Genomic DNA, 23344 nt, shown 5'->3' with positions numbered 1-23344 from the left:
GGGTATCCGCATGAAGTAATGGTGGTTTTTACTTTAGTGCAAACAACTCATATGAATTTCAAAGCTGTTCTAACAGTCCGACACTGGTCTCTCAATCTCCCGTTGGAGAGCCGTGAGCTTCTCCATGATGTTATCAAACTTACGCTCCGTTATGTTGTCATTCTTGTGCTCAAAGAGCCGATTCTGAGAACTCACGACCGCAGTGAGCTTCTCCAAGATGTGATCCAATTTGCGCTCAGAGGCGTTATTCCGAGCGAGCCCCTCCAGATGTAATCCAGTTTGCACTCAGAGGTCTTGTTCTGAGTATTCACGGCAGCCGTAAGCTTCTCCAAGATCTTATCCGTCCTGCACTCAATGAGCCCATTTTGAGAAACTCACGCCTCGTCCCATCGTTTCAATCCCAGCGGGCAGCTTTGTGGGGGTTTGAACAGCCGGTTCCACTTTCTTAATTCCTCGATAAGCCAGGGCCAAGCCAGCTCCGATCAGCAAGAACCCTGTTATCATGGTTCCGAATAGGTAGATATCTTCAGCAGTCAGGCTCACCCAAGCACAGACTTCTCGTTGAGAAAAGGGTGTCAATTGCATTCAGGGACCAGTTGATCAAATCCATAATTCCTCTTTTAGGTTTTAGAGAACAGACTGTGAGAGAGTGTTCCAGGCAAAAGTAATACAAAAAACACGAGACTAGACAAGGACACAAGAGGCTAAGCAGGGAAGCTAAGGGAGAGGAGGAGGAGGAGGAGAAAAGTGCGACCGCCTTCGTCAAGAGCAAGAGAGAAAGAGTCGGGGGCAGTCGGAGCAAGAAGATACTAGGCTGCCATGGTCGCTGCTCTTCTTTTGTAGAGCAGTTCCCTGTGAGTGAGACAGACCTTTTCCTTCGTGTTCACGGTAAGTCAAAAACTGTTGTTTGCTATGCAAAGGACCCAATGACTGTTCAGTGTACCACTAGCCCATCAAAATCTAAGCCTGTTTTGCTTCAAAAATGACCAACACTAAAAGTGTGCATCATGTAGGTGACCCACTAGCTGCAAAGAGGCTGGGCTAGCGACTCTAAAGTCACTTCACAGTTTACTTCCCTGAAACAGTCACTTCTGAGGACCCTGAATTATCCTCTTTGAAGACTGTTTACTGTGAATGTGTGCTGGACTATCAAAAGACTGTTTTTGCTCCCCAACCTGCATCCATAAATACATAAATACATAAATACAAACACTATTGCACAGTGCTTTTGAAACTGGTTGAGTTTTTCCACCTTGACTTGGGCCCTGTTCCAGTTCTCCCAGCAGGTTGGACATAGCTCTCTCCTGCACCCATACCTGTTCCTCGGGTGGGAGTGGCTGGTGTCCAGTTGGCCCCTGCAGCAGTCCCGGTTCCCAGGCTAAAGCTAGCTGGGACCCAGTCCACCTCTGCACCCGTACCAGTTCCTCAGGTGGAAGCAGCTGATGTCCGGTGGGTCCCTGCAACAGTTTCCAGGGCGAGGGCAGCTGAGACCCAGTCCACTTCTGCACCTGTACCTGTTCCATAGGTGGGGATAACTGGTGTTCGGCCAGTCCAGGAACCCATATGTGTTCCCAGGATGAGAATGGCCAGCTCTCAACATCAGTCCCGGGTAACTTATCCTGAGCCTGCTGTATGCCCTGCGCAGGCCCAGCCAGAGGTCTCTGCACCGCCTGCTTTGTCCTACCCAGAGGTGCCCGCGCCGTGTGGACCTGATTCATCTGTGCCACAGCATGTTCTGTCCCAGCCAGAGGTTTGTGCTCCGCCACTTGGTCCTGTTCTGCCCGAGCCCAAGGTTCTCCGTCGCGTCTGTTGACAACCTCCAACCAAGCTGCCTGAGGAGTCCTGTCGCCTCTGGCAGTCCCAAGTGAAGTGCCGCTTGTCCCGTGGCCGGTGACCAGAACTGCTAGTTGTTTGTTTTTGGACTCACCTGCTGCTTAGGGTTAGACTTGGTCCAGGCTCTGTGACCCAGTGTTTTAAGTTAGTGGATTGTCTAGTTTTGTTTAGTATATATAAATGAATACACACTTTTTTTGGAACAGAGTTTTTGGAACAGATTTCACTCAGTGCACAGTGGTTTACTGATGGACTCAAACAACAATGACAAGATAAGGTCACACAGTCACTGCTCACTGTTGGTTTATTACTGTGAGAATGGTGGCCCTTAGCCAATTACTAAACCTGATAAGGAATAACAGATATCCAAATTTCTGCAGTATTGCCAACATATCCTTGCTACTGTCTATAAAATGCATGCAGCGGGTTGTCCATTAATCTACAATTGTCTTTATAAATTTCTTTGCAAAAGAAAGAAAAAATCCTGCTGGTAGTGAGGTTGAAGATAAAGATGGAGATGAGGAAGATAATGGGAGGGGCTGCGTTTTCTGTAAATGTTAATTGTTTGTGTGAAGGTCAGCCAAGTTAATAAAATTGACCACAGCGACTTTTCCACCTCTTTTTCTCAGAGGAAAAGAGAGGAAGAGGTGCCCTTTTCCAGTTCCTCACAAAGCTTCCTTCCTCATTAGCTCCCCAAATTTATTCAGCAGGAGCAGACTGGCGCAGGATCACGTGGCCAGATGGAAGCCTAGACAGGGAAAACAGAGAGCAGACACAGCTACTGGGCCACAGGCCTGGCTGACCATGCTATAGACCTCAGCAGTCATCACAGACAACACAGCCAGAGTCTACTTCCCACTAATGATGACATCTCTGTCCTTCCCTCAGGGAATTCAGCAATATAAAAAGTGAGCTATAATGCAAGCCATGCAGTCCTGTTTGGGATGAAGCCATTAAATCAAATGTTTCTTGCTTTTGCCAAAGCCCCAATTAAGGTCTGCAGCAAGCAATGGTGCCTTTATAATGAAGGCTTTTGATCATGTCAACAGGAACATAAATATTTTTTTAGGATATGAAAAAAACAAAACAAGAAAGAGCAACAACAACAAAATATTGGTGCAATTGTAATTTTAAGGATCATGCTGAAGTTAATAATGACTGGGAAAACTTCGGATAATGCTAAAGTGTTCCGAGGAGTTCTATCCAAGTATGTTTAGTAATGCAGCCGTTTAGACCGCTTAGGTACAGCTGGAATGCTATTACTATCCAAAATACATGTGTAACATCCATTTATGATCCGTGTTTCACTGAACCAAATGGGCTTTTTCCGTATGCAATAAAATTCCAAAAATCTAAAAACTATCTACACTCTCCTGGTAGATAAACTCAGAACAAAATAAGCTGTGAATAAAGTTCTTCTCATGAACTCTAAAAGATAATATTAGCAGTCGGATTAGTAACAGTGCTGTCTGACATTGTAGAGTTGGCTCTGAATAAAACAACGGTAATATAGAGGAAAACTGTTCATTTGTTGCAGTAGCTACAGCTAATACTGTGACAAATCCGATCATTTAGATTATTCTCCAGCAAATAATTAGGGATATGTCTTCACACTTATAATGTAAGTCTTTCACAATGTCTTTCCATTTTCATGAGTCTGGTCTGGCACAGCAGAGACATGAAGGAAAAGTGTCCTTGGCAGTCCTTGTTGATAAATGTATTCCAGTCCATTTATAATATTGTCTGTACCTTTCAAAACTGATGCGGCACTTTCACACAGCATGTAAATCCAAGACAAGGCATTACATATATAAACTTTAACAGTTAGATTTGCCATTTGCAAAGTGGAAATTGCAATTACATTATGAGTACCTTGCGAGAAAAAGTGAAATTAATCTAAAACATTTCAAAATACGGAAGTTGAATGCAACTAAATGAAAAACAAAGCAAGAAGACAAGGTAGTGGAAAATCTAATCCACCTTGTGCTTGTCATTTCATTTGTCTGTCATCTTGTTAATTATCAGAAACCCCATAGAGTACAATTGACACAAAGGCAGCACCATATGTGTAGCAATGTGGGAGTCTGGGTGATGATGCTGGGCCAGACTCCTCACCACAGGCCACCAGACACACACAGCAGTCTAGGAGAGATTACTGCAAGTATGCTAGCAAAACTACACATTCATTTACCGCTTTGGGTGAAGATGAAGGCGCTACGTATCAGCACATGTGCCAAGACACGGCGAAACATGAAGCAACAACAGCAAAATTTGGTTGTTCATGTTAAATCCTCAAAAAAAAGAAAGCAGGTGTAGGTGAAATGTGTGTATCAACTGTATACACATTTATCGTAAGATGTTTTATGCAAAAACTATTGATATGAGTAGAAAACTGGCAATGTCATTGTCTACACGTTATATTAAGAAGACAACATTTTGAAAACTGTTCGGATTTGCATAGAGTTGAGTATTTTAGTTTTTCATGTCTTGATTAAAAAAACAAAAACAAAAAAAACCAAGATGAAAGGGGGAACTTAAGGACACAGTGCATATCCACACAGCAGTTATGTGTCAGTCACAAGAAGGGAATGTCCAAAAGCATACCCTGCTGCTTTATTGTCTATTTTATGGGGTAAAAAAATAAAATAAAATAAAGTATCACATATTTCCGCACAACTTAACTCATTTAATTTATTTTGCTAATGAAATGCAGGGTTATTTTAAGCAGTATTCTATTAGAAAGAATACAGTTTAAGAAGGATGCAACACATCACTACAACACTCAGTGGCTAATGCATCTAAAAACAGATCACAGCAACATGGCATACAGCATAGTTAGTATGCAAGTTGTATGCCAGAAGTGAACAAGACTTGATCCACACCCCCAGGATCTACAGCAACAACAATGGAATGTCATTCAGACTAAAGAAGTGTAGTTAGATGTGAAGGGAAGGGTTGGGAGAGGGAACATAGTCCTACTGAGGGGACTGTACTGCCAAAAGCCAGTGTTACAAACAATGAGGACAGCTACAAGTACCTTGGAATCCCACTGGCAAATAGGAAACACGAAGAGACCACTAGGAAAGCTTTAGCCACCAAATACCAGCAGAGAGTACGGCAAGTCCTGAGGATCCAACTGAATAGGAATAACAAGATCTGGACAATCAACACCTACGTCCGCCAGATATCAGATACCGTACTGGCTTAATAAGCTGGCCAAAGGAGGAGATGGAAGCCACTGACATAAAGACAAAAAAGCCTGCCTGGATGCCCCGAGGTCAAAATGGGACACATCCTCAAGAGTGGTTAAGAATGACTGAGCTAAGATCAGGTGGGCCTTTCAGTTACAGGTCGACAAACTGGTGATGGCTAGCCAACCTGAGTAGAGGTGGACAAGCGGAAGAAGAAGGTCGTAGTAATAGATGTAATGATACCACATCAGGAAGAAGGAAAAGTTTGAGAAATACCGAGACTTAGAGTGGAGCTATAGAAGGTGTGGGAATGTGAAGGTAATTGGAGCACTTGGGGCGGTGAACCCCAACCTGGAAAAGTGGTTCCAGCACATCCCGTGAATGACATCTCTGTTCTATGTCCAGAAAAGCACATTCCTAGGAACATTCCTAGATACTGACCAGGACCCTTATGCTCCCAGGCATCTGGTAGAGGAGCCGAGCTTGATAAAGGGGATAAAGACTGTCCGCAGGGCCAGAGGGGATTTAGGTTTTTTTTCTTTTTCTTTTTTTCTTTTACATGAACCCTAGGTTGATGGGTGTACATATATGTATATATATATATATATATATATATATATATATATATGTAGGAATAATTTCGCTATTAGTACTCAGACTGTCAAGGTGGGGATTGGAAGCAGCTGAGAGGGTAAAGAAGAGTGTAAAAGTAATGAGATACAGGTTTCGGTTCACTAAACATTTGCAGAGGATGACAGTGTCTGTAGGGCTTTTGCTTCTACACTTTGATCTCTGCTGCTGTCAATTCACAGTTTCATAGCATTCAGCACTCACACGCCAAGTTAGAACAACTTAATGGGCAGTACTGGGTATGCAATAACTATAAACTTTAACAAACAGTTTAAATGCTTGCATGCGGTTAAAAAAAAGGAATTGGTGATGTAGTGCAAATGTAATATGAAAAATACTGAAAAACACTGACATTCAGGCTACAGTGACAGTGCTTACTGTATCTGCTAAATACATATATGTATATACATTGTATATCATCATCAAATTTCATTGACTTGGACGTGTAAGTGCAATAATACTACAACTCATACCTTGTGAAATACAGAGGTCTGAGGAGCATATTCCCAAAAGTAAAGTCAAAATGACAAAGAAGCCCAAGAACCCTTGAGATACAATCAGCGATATTAGAGATACGTCAATCGATGAAACTTTTCTCAGAGCAATAAACTCTTTATTAAGTTGGGTTAAATAAAGGAGAAACGAGAAAGCGTTATCTGATGTCTAAAATATGATCTGAGTAAATTGTGCCCCTTTTTAAAGAGCATATGGAAGGTTTATAACAAAGACAGAAGACAAGCCATGCCTGCCATGTGTTTGACAGATGTGATTTTCTCCTTTTAATTGATTTTCTCCTCAATTTTTGAAGACAGAGAAATATTTGCTATTATTCCCACACTTGTGATGAGAACAACATGGGACTGCCACTTATCTGCCGTGACACCTCAGCGGGCTTTTTACCTGGCTCATGGCAAATCAGTGAAGACTTTGGGTTGAATCAATAACAAAATAATCAACAGATGCAAAGACTTCTCAGCTTTCTGCAAACCTTACTTCTTAAACCAACCCCTGACAGTCTAAAAAGAAAAACTTGGGCAATTTCAAAAGTTTCTTTGTTTGTTTGATTTTTCTCAAACTAAGCTTAATAGTCAAAAGAAAGAAAAAAGTAACTTTGCACAATGCTCTGTGGGTGTAGACGGCATCAATTTCAAACAAAAGGTTACTACCACAAAACTGTAAACTGAATACATGGAACAAAGGCTATCAAGTTGTGTTTTTGTTTATGCAAATAGGGGCACTTTTGACTGAAAAACACTCAGCAAAATAAAGTACACTGCAACACAAATTTGGCTTTGAAATATTCAGCACTACAAAAAAATTAGGTTTACAAATCTCAAATAAACTATTGTTATATTTCAAGTCATATCTAATGCATTTACAATTACTTTTGTGCTTTTTTTAAAATATCTTAGAAAACATTCCATAATTAAATCTGACACTACAGGAGCGAGGTACAGGTTAAAAATAAGAACAAGCAGCAGAAAGAAATGGCAAATCATGTCTCGGAGGTAAACATGTTAAACAAAGAACATCAGTCTTACAGTCTGCATAGTTTACACAATCTACATCCTGCCAAACGACATAAACACGTCAAATCTCACTGTGAGCAAAGCAACAGTGACAGATTGACAGGCAACGAACTGAGTGTGGCAGATTCTGAAATCGCATTAAACTAAATGGGAAATGCAGTCTAAGAGAAAAAGACAAACACACAGAGAGAAGAAAACAGGTTGGGAGAGATGTGGGGAGGGATTAATTTCAGGGTTGGGGCTGGAAAAGCTGACAGACTTAGTGTGACATTAAATTTGCCTTTTAGGATAAAATATGGGGATTTTTTGTTAAACATGCATACCTGAGCACTTGTATTTATGATGGAAGGTGTGAAGTGCGATTAAGAGTGAGGGTAAGAAAGCAAGTACAAGTTTACACACAAAAAGAAAAATTTAAAACAGAGAGGTGGTGAAACAGACAGAAACAAGCAACACACACACAAAGCAGTGAAAGCAAGAGATACAAGTGTATCTGTTCTCACTTGAATAGGTGTGAGCAGTTAGGACTTAAAAATAAAACTTCTTTATATATTAATTAACAATAAACTTTGCTTTAAAACATGTATTCAATTATTATCACTCCTGTATGATATTTATATTGTTTTAAGAATACCAGAGGAAACTATACTCAAATCATTCGCTAAGAAACAAACTTGCCAAGGTGGAGATAGCAGGGTGAACTTTACTGCACTGCACTGAAATTGCCACTCATTTGTATCCATTTTTCTTTTGCCATGTCTCATATAGTCTTACTAATACAGAGCATATATGAGGCGACTGTCAATCAAGTAAGAATAGAGCATGCATGCAAAACAGTAATAGAAATTAATTTGTTTATGGAGTCTGCCTTCTGAGAGGGTTTCTTTGAATGATGTGCCATCTGTCACAGAAACAAAGACACCGAATTGGAAAGTGAAAACAGAAAACAAATTTTTACTTGGTTAAGGAAATACAGCATCCAGTATGCCAGAGAAGGAGCTGAATGGACCGCACATAATCAAAATTTAACTGCTGTGGTGCATTGTGAACGGACTTCCTACTGCGTGTGTAGGTGTGAGTATGTGTCTGTGCCTGTGTGTTTTTTCTTTTAATCAATATTCAACCTTAGGACAGAGTACCTGGCCAGGACCCTGTGGTTACAGATCAGCAGCTTGGTGATGATCAGTGAAAAGTACATGTAGTACCTTGGGTGCTGGCCATCACTTCTAAAACACATTTGATATTGCACCAAATCAAGCCTGATTTCTCTTTTTCCTTGCCTTTACTTTGTTTATTCAATACCTCCTCTCCTTTCCTGTCTTATTTTTCCAGCCCTCCCAAGTCTGCATAATGTATTTCACATTTCATTGTTAAATTGGCATTTGATGCAGAGTAGAGTTATGTGCTGTGTGCCAAAATAAACCACAATTAAGCCCATGGGGGACTCGTTTCTCCTGCTTAAGCTCTAATCCAACAGGCCCATACTTATCGCCATGCCCCACATGTGCACTTTTACACCATGAAAATGATGCCCAACAATGTGCCAGTCTGCTACAATCACCTGTTACAGCAGCGAACAAAGACTGGCATGGGCACTGCAAGACCCAGCAGCCAATGAGCAACTGCATGTAATGATGGGGCCATGCATATGGATGAGCATGGTGGTGATCTGGGTGATTGACAAGAGAGATAAACAATAATAACAAGCAAGGCTAGTTCCGAAGACTCCTGTGAGACCTGGTGGAAAGGTTGTTGCCATGGCGAAGTGAAGGGATGTAGTGAAAAGCCAAAAGCTGACAACACTTGTGTTTACTGGGAGACCAACTAGTCAGTGTGTATTAGGACTGTATATGATGCAGTAAGTTGATACGGCTTTAAAATTGCCATTGCCAGTGAAGAACCAGACCTTTATTATTATCATTAGCTTTACATATAAATTGAGCTCCAAGTAAATATTACATTTATGTGGAAGGTATATTGTATTTGTGATACATCCATTATCCATTTGTGTTCAGATAGCTGAAAGAATTGAAGTAATCATTATTTTTATGCAGCATTTGTTAGCCAAGTTAGCGACCTAAGGTTGAAGCTATTATTCAGACTGCCGCTTTAAATTATCTTCATTGATAATGTGAACTGATATTGATTAAAAAGCAGCCAAATAATCATCGCCATCTGAGAATTCGAAAAATATTAAGTACCCTAAATTATTTAATTTTATATGTATACGTATTACACATCAGCGCCTTTCTTTTCCCAGAGAAGTAAGGCATAGAAGATACAAAAACAGAGAGAAAGAAGCCATCAAAGGAAACATGAAGTCAGGATATCTGCTGTTATCTTAGGGCTGTTAGAGACTTTGCTTTCACTTTGAAAATGAAAATATATTTTCAAAAACCTACAATGCAATAAGCAAAACAGGGACTAAAGAAATGCTGTAAACTGATAGCGGAGACTCCTTTTCCTGTTTTCATGTACAGTATATCACAGCAGGGTCAGAATAGGTCAGACTGGGGAAATATTTATTTAAATAAGTGCTGTACTTGAAAAAGGAGGTGTAATACATACATACAATTGGTCTGTTCCTGTTGATATTGCAGCATTGTATCATTTTCATTTTTTCTGCGCTAAATCAGGAGTTGAGTGCAATATATGTAACAATTTTCTGCGTATATAAAAAGCATAAAAAGGAATAAAGAAATGTCCCACTATTTACCTAAAAGCGCTGGTATGTCAACCAATGAGTAATAAAAGTGATATGCATACACTGACTCAATTAGAGTATGCTAAGTTTAAATGCAAGCGAATGGCCACTATTATGCAATTCTTTGATATTTTTACTAGTGCATTTGCACACAACGTAGGGCAATACTAATTACAAATGAATAGCAGCGGTGCAGTGTTAGTCATTAGCCTTTCCTTTTGAAAAGAAGATGGGGTAATATAAAATACATTGGCAGACATTAAACATTAAGGAGCCACTCTGATATTCTGCAAAACAAGCCCCTAGGGCCATATCATCCACTGACGAGAGTTAGCTTACCACACGCACCAAAAACTGGGCGTACTAAAACATTTAGTGATGACTCCCTCATTTCAAAAAGCTAGATCACGTGGTGTGTTCTTAGTAGAGACTGAGAAAAGAGCTGCTCTCCAGAAGCCTAAAGTTGAATTCTCAATGCAGATGGGGTAAAAGAGAGAGAGAAAAAAAATTATCTGAATTTTAAGACTTTTATTTATAATTTGGTGAATCCAAGATTGATTCTGCAGCATGATTAAGCCCCTACATATCCCCTCCTTTAACATCATTTAGCGAGTTGGATTGGCTAAAGAAAGAGAAGAAACTGAAATACCCAGGACCCAAAGAGGAGGCAAGTTCTCGAAAATAACTGCAGCAATCGACCTTATAAGTCCCTTAAAAAAGCCTATCTATTAAAAGACAAAGGATGATGATGCAAAATACTGCATTTATTGCATATTGCATTTATGAATTCCCAGACTAAAATTGCCTACATTAAATATAAGCCTTTATGATTACGTGTTTGCGTTCACCTACCGAGGTCAATGTAGTGATGCGCTTTAATATGAAATGGTTAAATTAGAAATGGAGCATAATTGGACATCACAAGGGCTCTGCAACTGCCCAACTATGTATACAGCATGAAGAACCACGGGCTGTTTTTGCTTGATGGAAGGAGAAAAGCTGATTAGACCTAAAAAAGCTTATATTTGCCCGGGGGAGCATTAGAAGAGGGTATACATGCATTGTAGACAGCTTAAGAATTTATAAACTGTAATCACAAAGAACTATTTCCCAAGATGTGCCAATTAAGCAATGAGGGAATGCAAGGTAGTCCAGCAGAAACATTGTACAAGAATAATAAGGAAAAAAGTGGCAAGACAAAAGAACACGCTGAGAGAGTGCTTGGAGAGTATCCTTGCTAAGCATTAATCTAAATTCCTAAAAACCAACACCACTTAATCCGTCCTACTGTAAGTAAAAAAATAATTTAAATAAGCCTTTGGACACAGTTTCTCTTTGAGAATGCAAACCATTTTTAATACAATAATGGCAACATTGTCAGCAACTTTAACTTCTTTTGCAACCTTTACAGAGAAAGGTTATGAGCTAATAACTCCCTGCATGTGTACCAGTTGATTGCACTATAAACTATTCAAGTTTACAAGTGCTTATTAATAATCTGGGCATTGTTTGGCCTCCTTGTGTTCCTTTGGCATGAACCGTAAGGGCATGGGACCAAATACCATCATTATGCCAGTTAAGCCTTCCCTCTGGGGCAAAGAGGCTGTTGGGTACTTTTGGACAGATAAAAACACCAAAGGCAACAGTTTAAATCAGTAACAGTAGGCTCATGGGCACATATCCACATCATGATTGAAATAATGCAAGTGTGGAGGATGTGTTCTTAGCCAGAGTGCTGCTTAGGTCTCATAGTCTTGCAGTGCCAAAACTAAATGCAAACACAATAGAATCTGGCCCTGAAGCCCACATGTGGCTGACTCTTTCACACACAAAAAAGGTCTACAGGACCCTTCCCTTGCTGCTTCTCCTGCCGCCAATAAAAGCAATGAATAGCTTTGTCAGGATGACAGCTCTTTTAAAAGCAGACCTTTGCAATGCTTTCTGAGACTCAACCTGCTTTCACTGAGCCAACTGGTATTGTTGTTTGTCATTGTCCACACTGTTATAATCTATATGGTAGTGTGGTGACGCTGTCTTTTAAAATTTGATGAAGCTGACCTGATTTACAAAAATGACCACCAGCACTATGTCTGTTGTAGTCAAACATAGAACACAGACAAAGAAAGAGAGCATGACAGAATGCAAATGTGTGTGTGTGTGTGCGTGTGTGTGTGTTTGAGGACTGTGCACACATTTACTGGTTAGATGATGCATAATGCAGTTTTACAGGGACTAGAAGACAGAGGGGATAACTGACACCGTCTATCCATTTGCATGTGCCGTACTTATGTTTGCATGCTGGGTTCATGGAGATGAAAATAAGGATGCAAGCATTCATGTGGGGCATGGATGAATGGGGAGATCCAGGACTGTCTGCTAACATTCAGGGATGTGTATATCATCTCCGAGGCGTTGATGGGCCCTAATGCAGAATAAGGAGAGCCAATCAACTCCTATCTATCCGCTCTGCCAGGGTGACACATTGTAGGGGTACTTCAAGGCCAGCGTACTGCCACATTCTGCTGACAAATCATTACATTAGACATGTCGACTGAGAAGGAAGGTAATAAGATTGAGTTACAGGGTTTTAGATGGATTATGAACACCTCTTGCTTCCTTGATTCCTTCCATTTTCACCATTCTTTGAACTTATCCGTTTGAGGCCAATTTTTGAACAGACATTTGAACTTGTTTATTTTAGTTTCATAACGAAAACTGCACAGCAAGTTAAAAAGGAGGCACTGCTCATGTGAGCTTTTCCTCACCACAAATACAGGCACTCTTTGTCTAATTGCCAAATTAATTTTTCAACATTGCAATCTTTGAATAAAAAAAATAAATAAAACATTTTGATTGTAGTTCGGTAACAGTAAATAACTGTTGTAAAACCAACAGCGTGTACACCTTTGCTAAGAAGAACAAGAAGCAGAAAGTGAAGATGAAGAATAAGACAAAGAAAGTTTATTAATAGTGTTTTTATTGTTGTTGTTGTTGTTGTTACTCATTTACTTTTGAAAGCGTCCTTGCTTGATTTTATGTGTGTGCATCTGTCCACGAGATAAATGGTGATTGGCGTGTGGCTGAAAGTGGGTGGTGAGGAATGATTAATCAGCATAATGAATGTGGATAAGCACTGTGCAGATGGAGCCCACACTCAGGACTGTGTCACCCAGCAGGGAGTCTTTTTGCTTCCCTTCAGTGCCTCTGCATAGTTTCAACTATAGCTATAATTGTATTTGTTGGGCATGTGTTGCTTGCTGCCTCGTTTAATTTGCGAGCTCATTTCTGCATGCTTTTGCTTTATAATCACCTCATTCATATTTCAGTAGGATGGTTATCTAAGTATACAATTAGCAACATTTTCATGTAAATAAAAATTTACGCATTTGTTTTGCTTCTCTCTCTTGCCAAACATTATTGCAATGTACCGTTTGCAGCAAATCGTGCTTTCAGTCAAACACAGTTTAATAAGTCCTCTTGCTTCACATTTTAACCGCATAACACAACACATGACATACGGTTTGAGCTGAGGATACATTCTTGTCTGTGGGTTCAAACAGATTTTTAATACCGTAACCTTAATATTTAAAATGAACTTCAATCTCATAAAATGAGAATGCATCAGTGTTATATCCATGCATTAAACAATTGCATTGGATTTTATGTATTTAGTTAAAAGCTTATATTCCACAATAATACAATATGTATGCATTGTCACCCACTCAAATTCTATTTATACACCATATATAAAGGCTAGTAAACCTTTACTGTAAGAGAATCGTGATTTAATAAATTCAAAGCAAAGAGAAGATGACACATAAGCATTTCTGAGAAGCCTACATAACTAATTTTGTTTTGGATTCAAGGAATCAAGCCACTTAAATAATAGGACATTATATAACATTAGCATAACAGCAGGTGAATTAACAGAAGCCCAGGTAGTAGAATTGTTAATAACTGGGATGCTATCCAAACTGTTCCGCCTGAACTTTCTACTTCAGACCACGCAGACCATTATTTAACCAGCAGTGAAATACATGCCAGATGTGCGCTCCTTCTGTACCAATAAGTTAACCCGGTTGGTCACCCTGGCTCCCCCTAGATTTCATGACATTAGCTTGGTTTTCAGATGCTCTTACTGAGTCATACGCTCATTCTCCTAAGCCCTGTTGAGCCTTTTTGTTAGAAACCCCACTGTCCTGCTTCACATTGAATAAAGAGTAAAATGGAGAAAGTGAATGGGGACAATAAAAAAACCTCTTTCTAGCTGTTTGAATGCTGAAAAAGCTACATATGACTAACCCCAACACACTTCTCATTGGTGTATTTTTGCTACATTAAGCCATTATTTCGTCATCACTTTCGATATATATATGGTGCTGTGTGTACTGGCAATGTGTTAGTACTTTAATATACTTTTTCCTCCCCCAAAGACGAGGGATGTGTGTCATCTCATACACACCCTATAGCTGTACTTTCACCTAGTAAGTTTAAGGTTTGAGTTCCATACATTTTGCAGGATTTACATTAGTTGATGTACAAATCGTGCAAGTTTTGGTGGTAAAGGATATATACTGGTATATACAATATACCAACCAGAAGAAACATTAAGACCACTTTCAAGTGAACTGAACACCATTAATCACATTGTTACCATGCACAGCTATACTGGGGAAGTTTTGGTCCTGGGAATCATGTGGGCGTTATGTTGGCACATGTGCTCCCTTACTAAACATTGGTGCAAACCAAGTAATCACCCACCTCCACACCACAGCTGCATTCTGAGACCACACTAGAACTTTAACACAAAAGCAGTGTGATCCAGCTCATTGCCCAGGAATGACTTGAGGAACACATGACACTGATTATACAGATCTGACTGAGCATCTACAGGATGTGTCAGAGCAAACGCGATCCAAAGAAGCCCACCTCACAACCACAGGACCCAATGGATCAACTGTCCCAATGCCACCACAGGACACCCTTAGAGCCAGTGGGACTGAGAACTTTTCCCCCTTCCTCTGGACCTAAGCTTGAAATCAGCAGCCACTTGAACAATGTCCACTCCTAGTTGTAAAGTAAAGAAAAGGGGGGGGAAACACTTCTGTACACACCCATGCACAGAAAGCAGTGTATCACTGCCAAGATTATACTGAAATCAAATGTTCTATTTGCTACTCACCCCTAGGGTACACACCTCCTACTGCAAAAATAAAACAGTAATAAAAGCCCACATGCTGCTTTACTCACAAGGACAGTGCAAGAAATGTTAGTACAGATTGAGGCTCAGGCTGCACAGTGATGCATCTTCACCTCAAGTGCATCCACCTTCTTTTCAATTAATGTTTTTTTTTGAGACAGTGAAAAATAAAATAGAAAAAACAAGTAGCCTTTAGAAAGCTCATTAATCACGGTTTAAAACAAAGACAAGAGGAGATGGGGGTGGAGTTGAGACTTTGCCAAGCCTTCACCTTCTCCATCCATTGTAATAGGATAAAGGGTGGGTCTCTATGGTCCACATGAAAATGAGAAAACTGACTTGTGCAAAAAAAACAGACCACACCAGGTCTCCACACACACAAGGTTCACACATTTTTTAGAAACTACAAAGTAACAGAGAAGGGTAAAAAAGAAAGGAAAAAAGGGGGGAAGGGGGGTACTTACACACCACACTGAGTATCAGTCTTACCTGGATGAGTGATTCACTCAGTCTCTCCTCGTCTACCTGCAGCACAATGTCCCGGATCTCTTCATAAGGCAGGCGGAACGAGCCCAAGAAAATTGCTGTTGTGATGTAGACAGAAAAGAGTCATTTCCTCTCCCTTTTTTATTAGACTGCAGGCTTCAAAGAGACATTTCAGCACAAAATGACCACAGACCTAAGTTTCCACTTGGAAAAACTAATGCATTTTCTGCCTTTCGACTGGATAGTCTGTGTCACAAAAGCTGGACAGGAAAAAAAATCAAGATAACAATAACACGTAAAACAGTGACAGGTAATAATAACAATACTAATAATGAGAATATTTTTAATTAGCTGTAGCACTGTTTGTGTCATCTGAACAGCTACATGCTTTTGTAAGGGTGGATACAAAGGTGCCCAGTGAATTTGCCTCAGGGGAAAAGCCTCATGGCTGTTTCACACTCCAGGTGGGGTGGCTACATTGAAAAGTGGAGCTGATGGTGTATCCAGGTGGAAGTCACACATGGAGGTTTGGTAATGAGTTGGAGGAGAGTCACTCAACAGCTGCTTAACTACTGAAGCACTGGGACCTGATGTCTGTGTGTGACGTGCAACAGAGAAGGAGTGCGTCCTTTTTTCAGCTCTTCATAATCTACTGCTACTTAATATACAGAGTATTTACTGCATTTAAGTCAGTTATAGCATAACACGCCATTGCTATCACTTTGATTTGCAATATAGTACTGTAGAGCTTTAGTCCCATAACATCTAGCATCATTTTCTGGTTTCACTACATAATATAAACTACAGATAGATGTTACCTTTCACTCAGTTCAACATTTTTTGTCAAATAAAGCACATTGTCTTTGCTTCTTTGTCTCTTCAAAAGACCTACAGCTGGATATTCAGTACTGAGTTCTCTTAAGAGTCGCCCTTCGAAGGTCATATGTATTGGGTACTAGGACATATTGGAGATTCAAAGTGAGGGAAATGTAGATGGGAAGGCAAAAAAAAAGTTCCAGGCTGAAAATCCAACATTTGGTGCTATCAGCTTGCACCTGCTTCTTATTTCCTGTGATGGTGTAGGTGTAGGTGTGTTGATGAGATTGAGCAGCACAATGGCGTTTTGGTGCACAATTTAGCAAAAAATTGCACCTGCACATTCACCCATGAGGATTAGTACGTATGTGTTTTTCCAGGTGCACTGAGGTGTATTTTTGGCTTTAGTTTGTAGACAAAGGAGCTTTGCATTACTGCATTACTGATATGGGAATCAAACATCTGATTCTCATGTTCCATTTTCTGTACTGTTGAAAAGGGATAGGAAGTGATACTATAAGTGATACTATATCTATAGAGATACAAAAGCAAATGAAGTAGACCACGCAATGTAAGGTTTATGGCATAGCTGCTCTAAATGAATAGCATTGGTAATTATCAAAATCATTTTATGCTTCTGTAATGGTTAATCCACCAGCATGTGGAAGCACTTTAATCGACATGACATTTTTAATGCTATGATATAATTACTGTTGTTATCCATGAATTTTCAAATGTACTGTTTTTCAAAAAAAAAGTATCAAAAGGGGTAACACACATTATTATTTTTGATTAAGGCGTCAAATTGCAGTTATTTACTTTCCTGAATAGAAAAAAAATAGTTTGAACAGTTGAACGTTGTGCTCGATGAATTAATTTGAGCAATATAAATATGAATTCTGTTTATTTGTCTAATAAGTAACAATATGATTTTTAGCTTTAAACTAATTTTTGACAGATTTTTTAATTATCTGTGTTTTCTTGGTTTTTATGAAAGGTGGTCTAATAAATTTATTAAGTATCATAGCTCTATGCTGAGTTGTACAAAATGCTTTTTTTCAGTCCTTTTTCTCTTTCAGGAAATACAAGAACGCAGGGTTTGCATCTCTCCTCTCACAACACTCTCCCACTTAGGCAGACCCCAGCTCTAAGTTTCCCTCTGGACTTAAATCTCTCAACTCTCTTCTCCAGCAAGAATAGAGACAAAGTGCACATGAAGATGTTAAAATTGCATGTATAGTAAAAAAAAGAAAAAAAAGAAAAAGTGAATATAGCACACCAGACTCTGACAAAAGCAGACAAAACTTAAATCCCTCCAATGGAAGTGAAAACAGGTGGCATGCTGCCTTGCAAGTTTACTTTTTGAAATGGGTTGGAATTCAATTCAATTCAATTCAATTTTATTTATATAGCGCCAAATCACAACAAAAGTCGCCTCAAGGCGCTTTATATTGTACAGTAGATAGCACAATAATAAATACAGAGAAAAACCCAACAATCATATGACCCCCTATGAGCAAGCACTTTGGCGACAGTGGGAAGGAAAAACTCCCTTTTAACAGGAAGAAACCTCCGGCAGAACCAGGCTCAGGGAGGGGCGGCCATCTGCTGCGACCGGTTGGGGTGAAAGAAGGAAAACAGGATGAAAGACATGCTGTGGAAGAGAGACAGAGATTAATAACAGATATGATTCGATGCAGAGAGGTCTATTAGCACATAGTGAGTGAGAAAGGTGACTGGAAGGGAAAAACTCAATGCATCATGGGAATCCCCGGCAGCCTACGTCTATTGCAGCATAACTAAGGGAGGATTCAGGGTCACCTGGTCCAGCCCTAACTATATGCTTTAGCAAAAAGGAAAGTTTTAAGCCTAATCTTGAAAGTAGAGATAGTGTCTGTCTCCCGAATCCAAACTGGAAGTTGGTTCCACAGAAGAGGGGCCTGAAAACTGAAGGCTCTGCCTCCCATTCTACTTTTAAATACTCTAGGAACAACAAGTAGGCCTGCAGTGCAAGAGCGAAGTGCTCTAATAGGGTGATATGGTACTACAAGGTCATTAAGATAAGATGGGGCCTGATTATTTAAGACCTTGTATGTGAGGAGCAGGATTTTGAATTCAATTCTGGATTTAACAGGAAGCCAATGAAGGGAAGCCAAAACAGGAGAAATATGCTCTCTCTTTCTAGTCCCTGTCAGTACTCTTGCTGCAGCATTTTGGATTAGCTGAAGGCTTTTCAGCGAGTTTTTAGGACATCCTGATAATAGTGAATTACAGTAGTCCAGCCTGGAAGTAATAAATGCATGAACTAGTTTTTCAGCATCACTCTGAGACAGGATATTTCTAATTTTAGAGATGTTGCGCAAATGGAAGAAAGCAGTCTTACATATTTGTTTAATATGTGCGTTGAAGGACATGTCCTGGTCAAAAATGACTCCAAGGTTTCTCACAGTGTTACTGGAGGCCAAGGTAATGCCATCCAGAGTAAGAATCTGCTTAGATACCATATTTCTAAGATTTTCAGGGCCGAGTACAATAACCTCAGTTTTATCTGAATTAAGAAGCAGAAAGTTAGCGGCCATCCAGGTCTTTATGTCTTTAAGACATTCCTGCAGTTTAACTAATTGGTGTGTGTTACCTGGCTTCATGGATAGATAGAGCTGCGTGTCATCTGCATAGCAGTGAAAATTTATGCTATGTCTTCTAATGATGTTGCCTAGGGGAAGCATGTATAATGTAAATAGAATTGGTCCTAGCACTGAACCCTGTGTACGTGCATGCATTATTTTAGTTAGTTTTGGAAAAAAGTGGAAACAATTGGTTTTCAATGGTTTCTAGTTCTAAGCAGAATTGCAGGAACTCTTCACTGAGAAACCAGTTGGTACATATATCATGCCGTTTTAATATATGAATTCTTAAACATTATATATAAAATATATATTTTAATATTTTTTTATATTTTAATATTTTCCTGCCTGTGTAATCCAGCTTTATTTGCTAATCTTAAATTTAAAAAAGTATGCATTTTATGTAGGTTTTCCATTTATTAATTCTTTTTATACAGCTGCTACGTTGTGCACAAGCTGTGTTAAAAAAACAAACAGCTGCAGAGAAAAGCGATAAAAGAGAGAAAAATATTGTGTCGAGTACTTTTTTGTTCCAGTTGGGAAAGTATATTGAGTAGGAGATTTACTACTCTTGAAGCACCTGACATACTGAATAAGATTAAAATTTATATGAATTGTACTACATTGTCTTGACAAGCTACTGTAATTATTATTAGTAAGCTAACTAACTATAGTGTAAGCCTTATTTTTAAAAATATGTTTACGTTGCCTTTATGAGTTCTATTGAAAACCTGTGGTATTAAATTCAGTTTCAGGCTAGCATATTCTTAGGAGATTTCTGTCAAAGTGAACTATATTTTGGTATTATGGTTTATGTTCAGGTTCATTTATAGTTTTAGCTATTCTTTTTTGAGTTTTTTTTAGTCCCTGTTTATTTCTTGGATTATTAGTGTGTCTTTGTGTCTTTGCTCTTTGTGTCTCCCTCTGTGTGCCTGTGTTTATGTGCTTGTATGAGCCCTTGCGTCTTGTTTCCCTCCTTGTGTTCCATTCTGTTTCCCCAGCCCGTCATGTCTCCTCTCTCACCCTCATGTTCCCTCGCTCCCTCTCGTCTGCCTTTCCTCCACTCCTGTATCACGCTCCTCCGTTTCCTGTTTTATTGCGAAGGTCTTCTGTTTCCACGTTCGGTGTGTCTAGTTTTGCTTCCCGTGTGGCGTCATGTTAATTCATGTCAGCTGTGTTCCCTGTGTGTTCTCACGTCCCTCATTATCCTTCTATGTATTTATGTCAGCGTCTCCCTCGGTCCTCTGTCACGATCTCCCTCACGGTTGTGCGTCTCTCCGCGTGCTTCCTCGTGTGTTTAGTTCTTATTATTTCCCAGTATTGTTTGTATTATTTTCCATTTTCAGCAAATAAAGCTGTGTTTTGAGTTCACATTTCGCCTATGAGTCTGCGTTTGGGTCCTTTCCTTCCTGCTGCACACAGCCGTTTCATGACAACTTGTTCATATTTTTAAAGATTTAAACCCAACTTCTGGTGAGGATTGCTTTCAAAGGGCAGGCCAAATACCTGCCAAAGTATGTTTTTGTCACTTATATATATATATATTGTTTAAAATTTTAGGGCTACACTATGTCAAAGCTTCTATACATTAACTGCAACCCCCCAAAAAATGTCTATGCAAAACCATTCAAGTCTTAAGACCTAACAAATTCTGCTTGCATTTATTCTGTCCATTATTGCAAGATGTGATGTATACATTCAGTACAATAGCAGGCCACTGTAATGAACAATTCTCTTAAACATTAAGTAGTAATGTAGTAAGTAGTAAGTTTAACTTTGGTCAACTTCTCTCTTGTATTTAAAATATTTAAAATACGTAATGTTAAAGAACATATGTTTGTTTTTCATTGAAATTTCCTCAAATAAACAATTTACTAGCTTTCAGCTTTTCATGATTCCTAAACAAGATTCATATGTACATTCAAATAATCAAAAAGTTAATTTCTCTAATTTGGGCTGACCCTAAAGTCAAAAGCCAACATGAAGCTTAATGTAAGTTCAAATGACTTTGGTACGCATGATTGCTATACCACAATACATAACATGGTATTTACATCACAATCACTCATGCTATCCAGCTACCTACATATCTGAGTCACTGGACCTTCAAAACTACTAAACATCAAAACTGTAAAGGGAACTTAGATGGTTCAGAGGCACGCACAGAATATGATCTATGATGCTGTAGTATGTGTCAATGCGGCTCAGGAGAGCTGCATAACTGAGTACAACAACATGCTTCCAACCCATTTCCTTCCTGAAGGTGAGGTTTTCTACACTCTTATTTTTGCCTCCTGTCAAATTCAAAGCCCATCTGCTTGTTATATAATAAAAGATGGCAGTGGCACCTATCAACATTGTCACAGTCCATACAAGGATGCAATGACGTGCAATGACAGAATCATGAATCAAGCAAATTTAAGTAATTTATCACATCTCTATTCATGGAATATGTCATCACGTGTTTACAATTCTCACCCTTTCTGCTTAAATAACAATGGTGTAAAAGACACATGTAAACAAATGAGTGGACTGCAATCTAAACATCCATCCATTTTTTTAACCACTTGTATTTCATCATGGGACTGGAGCCTATTCTGGGAGTCATGGGGCGAAAAGCAGGATACACACTGGATAGACTGCTAGTCATACAATTCATTCACACTCACATTCACACCTACGGCCTAACACACATGTCCTGGAGTACGTAGAGAGAGCCTACACAAGCAGGCACCAACTGACTGGCATAATCTTAACATGTGACATTCATATTTGTTGAGGTGTTATTATCTACATTGTCACTCTGAGCTATATTATACCAAATCTTTCAGACAGGCAGATATGCTAACAAGCACACACACTATTTAAGAAGAAGGAGTAGGAGTTTTGTCTGTTTTTTTTTCTAGATCATTTGCATGTTAACTGAAGAACAAAATAAAAAGAAGCCTGGAAGGTGAGTTAATACACCTGTACTAGGTAAACAGGCTACTCACCGCCACAAGTGATTTTAAACACCTACATGTAATTTTAGTATTCAGTTCTAACAAAAATGTGCTTTACAAATCAAAAGGCTTGGACACAAATAAAACACTACATACCAATTAAAAAAACTCAACAAAACACCATCCGTACATGCAGTTATGGTTATGGTTCATTTCTGTAGGACAAATAACTGCATCTACTTACAAAGATTCTGTGCAGTCTTGGCATCCAAGATACGAAGCTCTTTTGCCTTTTTCTTAAATTGCGGCACTTTTTCTTCATTTTCATCCTTCAGGTCTTTTCTCACTGCAAGAAAAAAAAAGAAATATTATATACGTAGTTATATAGATACATAACATAAGATATTTTGGGGACAAGAGCATACTATTTCACCAAAATTTTGAAGCTAACTGCTATCACCGTTGTATTAAAGCAAGAATTAAATGACAATAAACAACATTTTTCCACCATTTCTCAAAACAAAGAAAAATAATTAATTTACATACATTAGAATCTCAATGCATATTAAAAAGTAAGCGTACAGGACAACATGCGTTAGATGCCAACAGATGGCATAAACCAATTAAAAACCATTGCTTCAGTACCCGGAAAGTAGTATTTTGGTCCTGCATCTTTTTTCTTTAGACAAAAGGCAAAAGCAAATCAGCTACTGCTGAAACATTTGGCAGGTAATCTAACTGATCAGCCTGTGATGTATTCTACACTTAATGTGATAATCTGAAATAAATGGCTGAATATATAAGAAACAGTCACACCGGTTTTAAATGTGTTACATTAAATAAATAAACCTTCAATAGGTAAAAATGTGAACAAATGTGTGTGGTTTTGCCATTTTATAAACATAAGCAGCAATATATGGCAACTCTACAGTGGAACTGATTTGAATGCATTGCTTTCTGCAGTCCTTAACATATGTCATATAAGGTTGGTGATAGGCAGAACTGATTGATGTTAGCAACCTTAAACATAAAAGTGGAACTACATAATATGCAATATAATCATCTGTAGCATCAGAGGAAAGTCTTGCAGACAACTTTCCTATCTTCATTTGCATGTGCCAACACTTTTGTCATTGTGACAGTGGGTAGATGGTTGATAAGCACCGCTCCTTCCCTTAGGCCCTGCCTGTCAACTTCCTAGAGCCAGGGAGATAATTGTGTTAGCCCCCACAAATCCCCAAAAATGGTATTAAGTCTGTGACTGAACACAATAGACGAATTTGTCTAAGAATGAAGAGACCCTATGTTTTCATAATGGACAGATTATTGAGTCTGCACACTGGGGAAACACCACAATAACAGTACTGCAGTAACACCGAATTTGTCTAA

At 39.1% G+C, this 23344-nt stretch overlaps 1 protein-coding gene across 1 annotated transcript in view; it reads right to left on the bottom strand.

Moving 5' to 3' along the window:
* The window catches only part of diaph2 (diaphanous-related formin 2), a 346460-nt gene that overhangs the window by 132761 nt on the left and 190355 nt on the right, over window positions 1–23344 (bottom strand). Inside the window, exons 21-22 of the mRNA XM_019364462.2 lie at window positions 22200–22301; window positions 15577–15671 (exon numbers count right to left, since the gene is read on the bottom strand). Of these exons, the coding sequence (XP_019220007.1) occupies window positions 15577–15671; window positions 22200–22301 (197 nt within the window). The remainder of the gene's footprint in view (window positions 1–15576; window positions 15672–22199; window positions 22302–23344) is intronic.

Source organism: Oreochromis niloticus, linkage group LG2, assembly GCF_001858045.2.
Source record: "Oreochromis niloticus isolate F11D_XX linkage group LG2, O_niloticus_UMD_NMBU, whole genome shotgun sequence".
Lineage (NCBI taxonomy): Eukaryota > Metazoa > Chordata > Actinopteri > Cichliformes > Cichlidae > Oreochromis > Oreochromis niloticus.
Note: the sequence above shows the minus strand (reverse complement) of the source record. Positions and strands in the feature narration are given on the sequence as shown.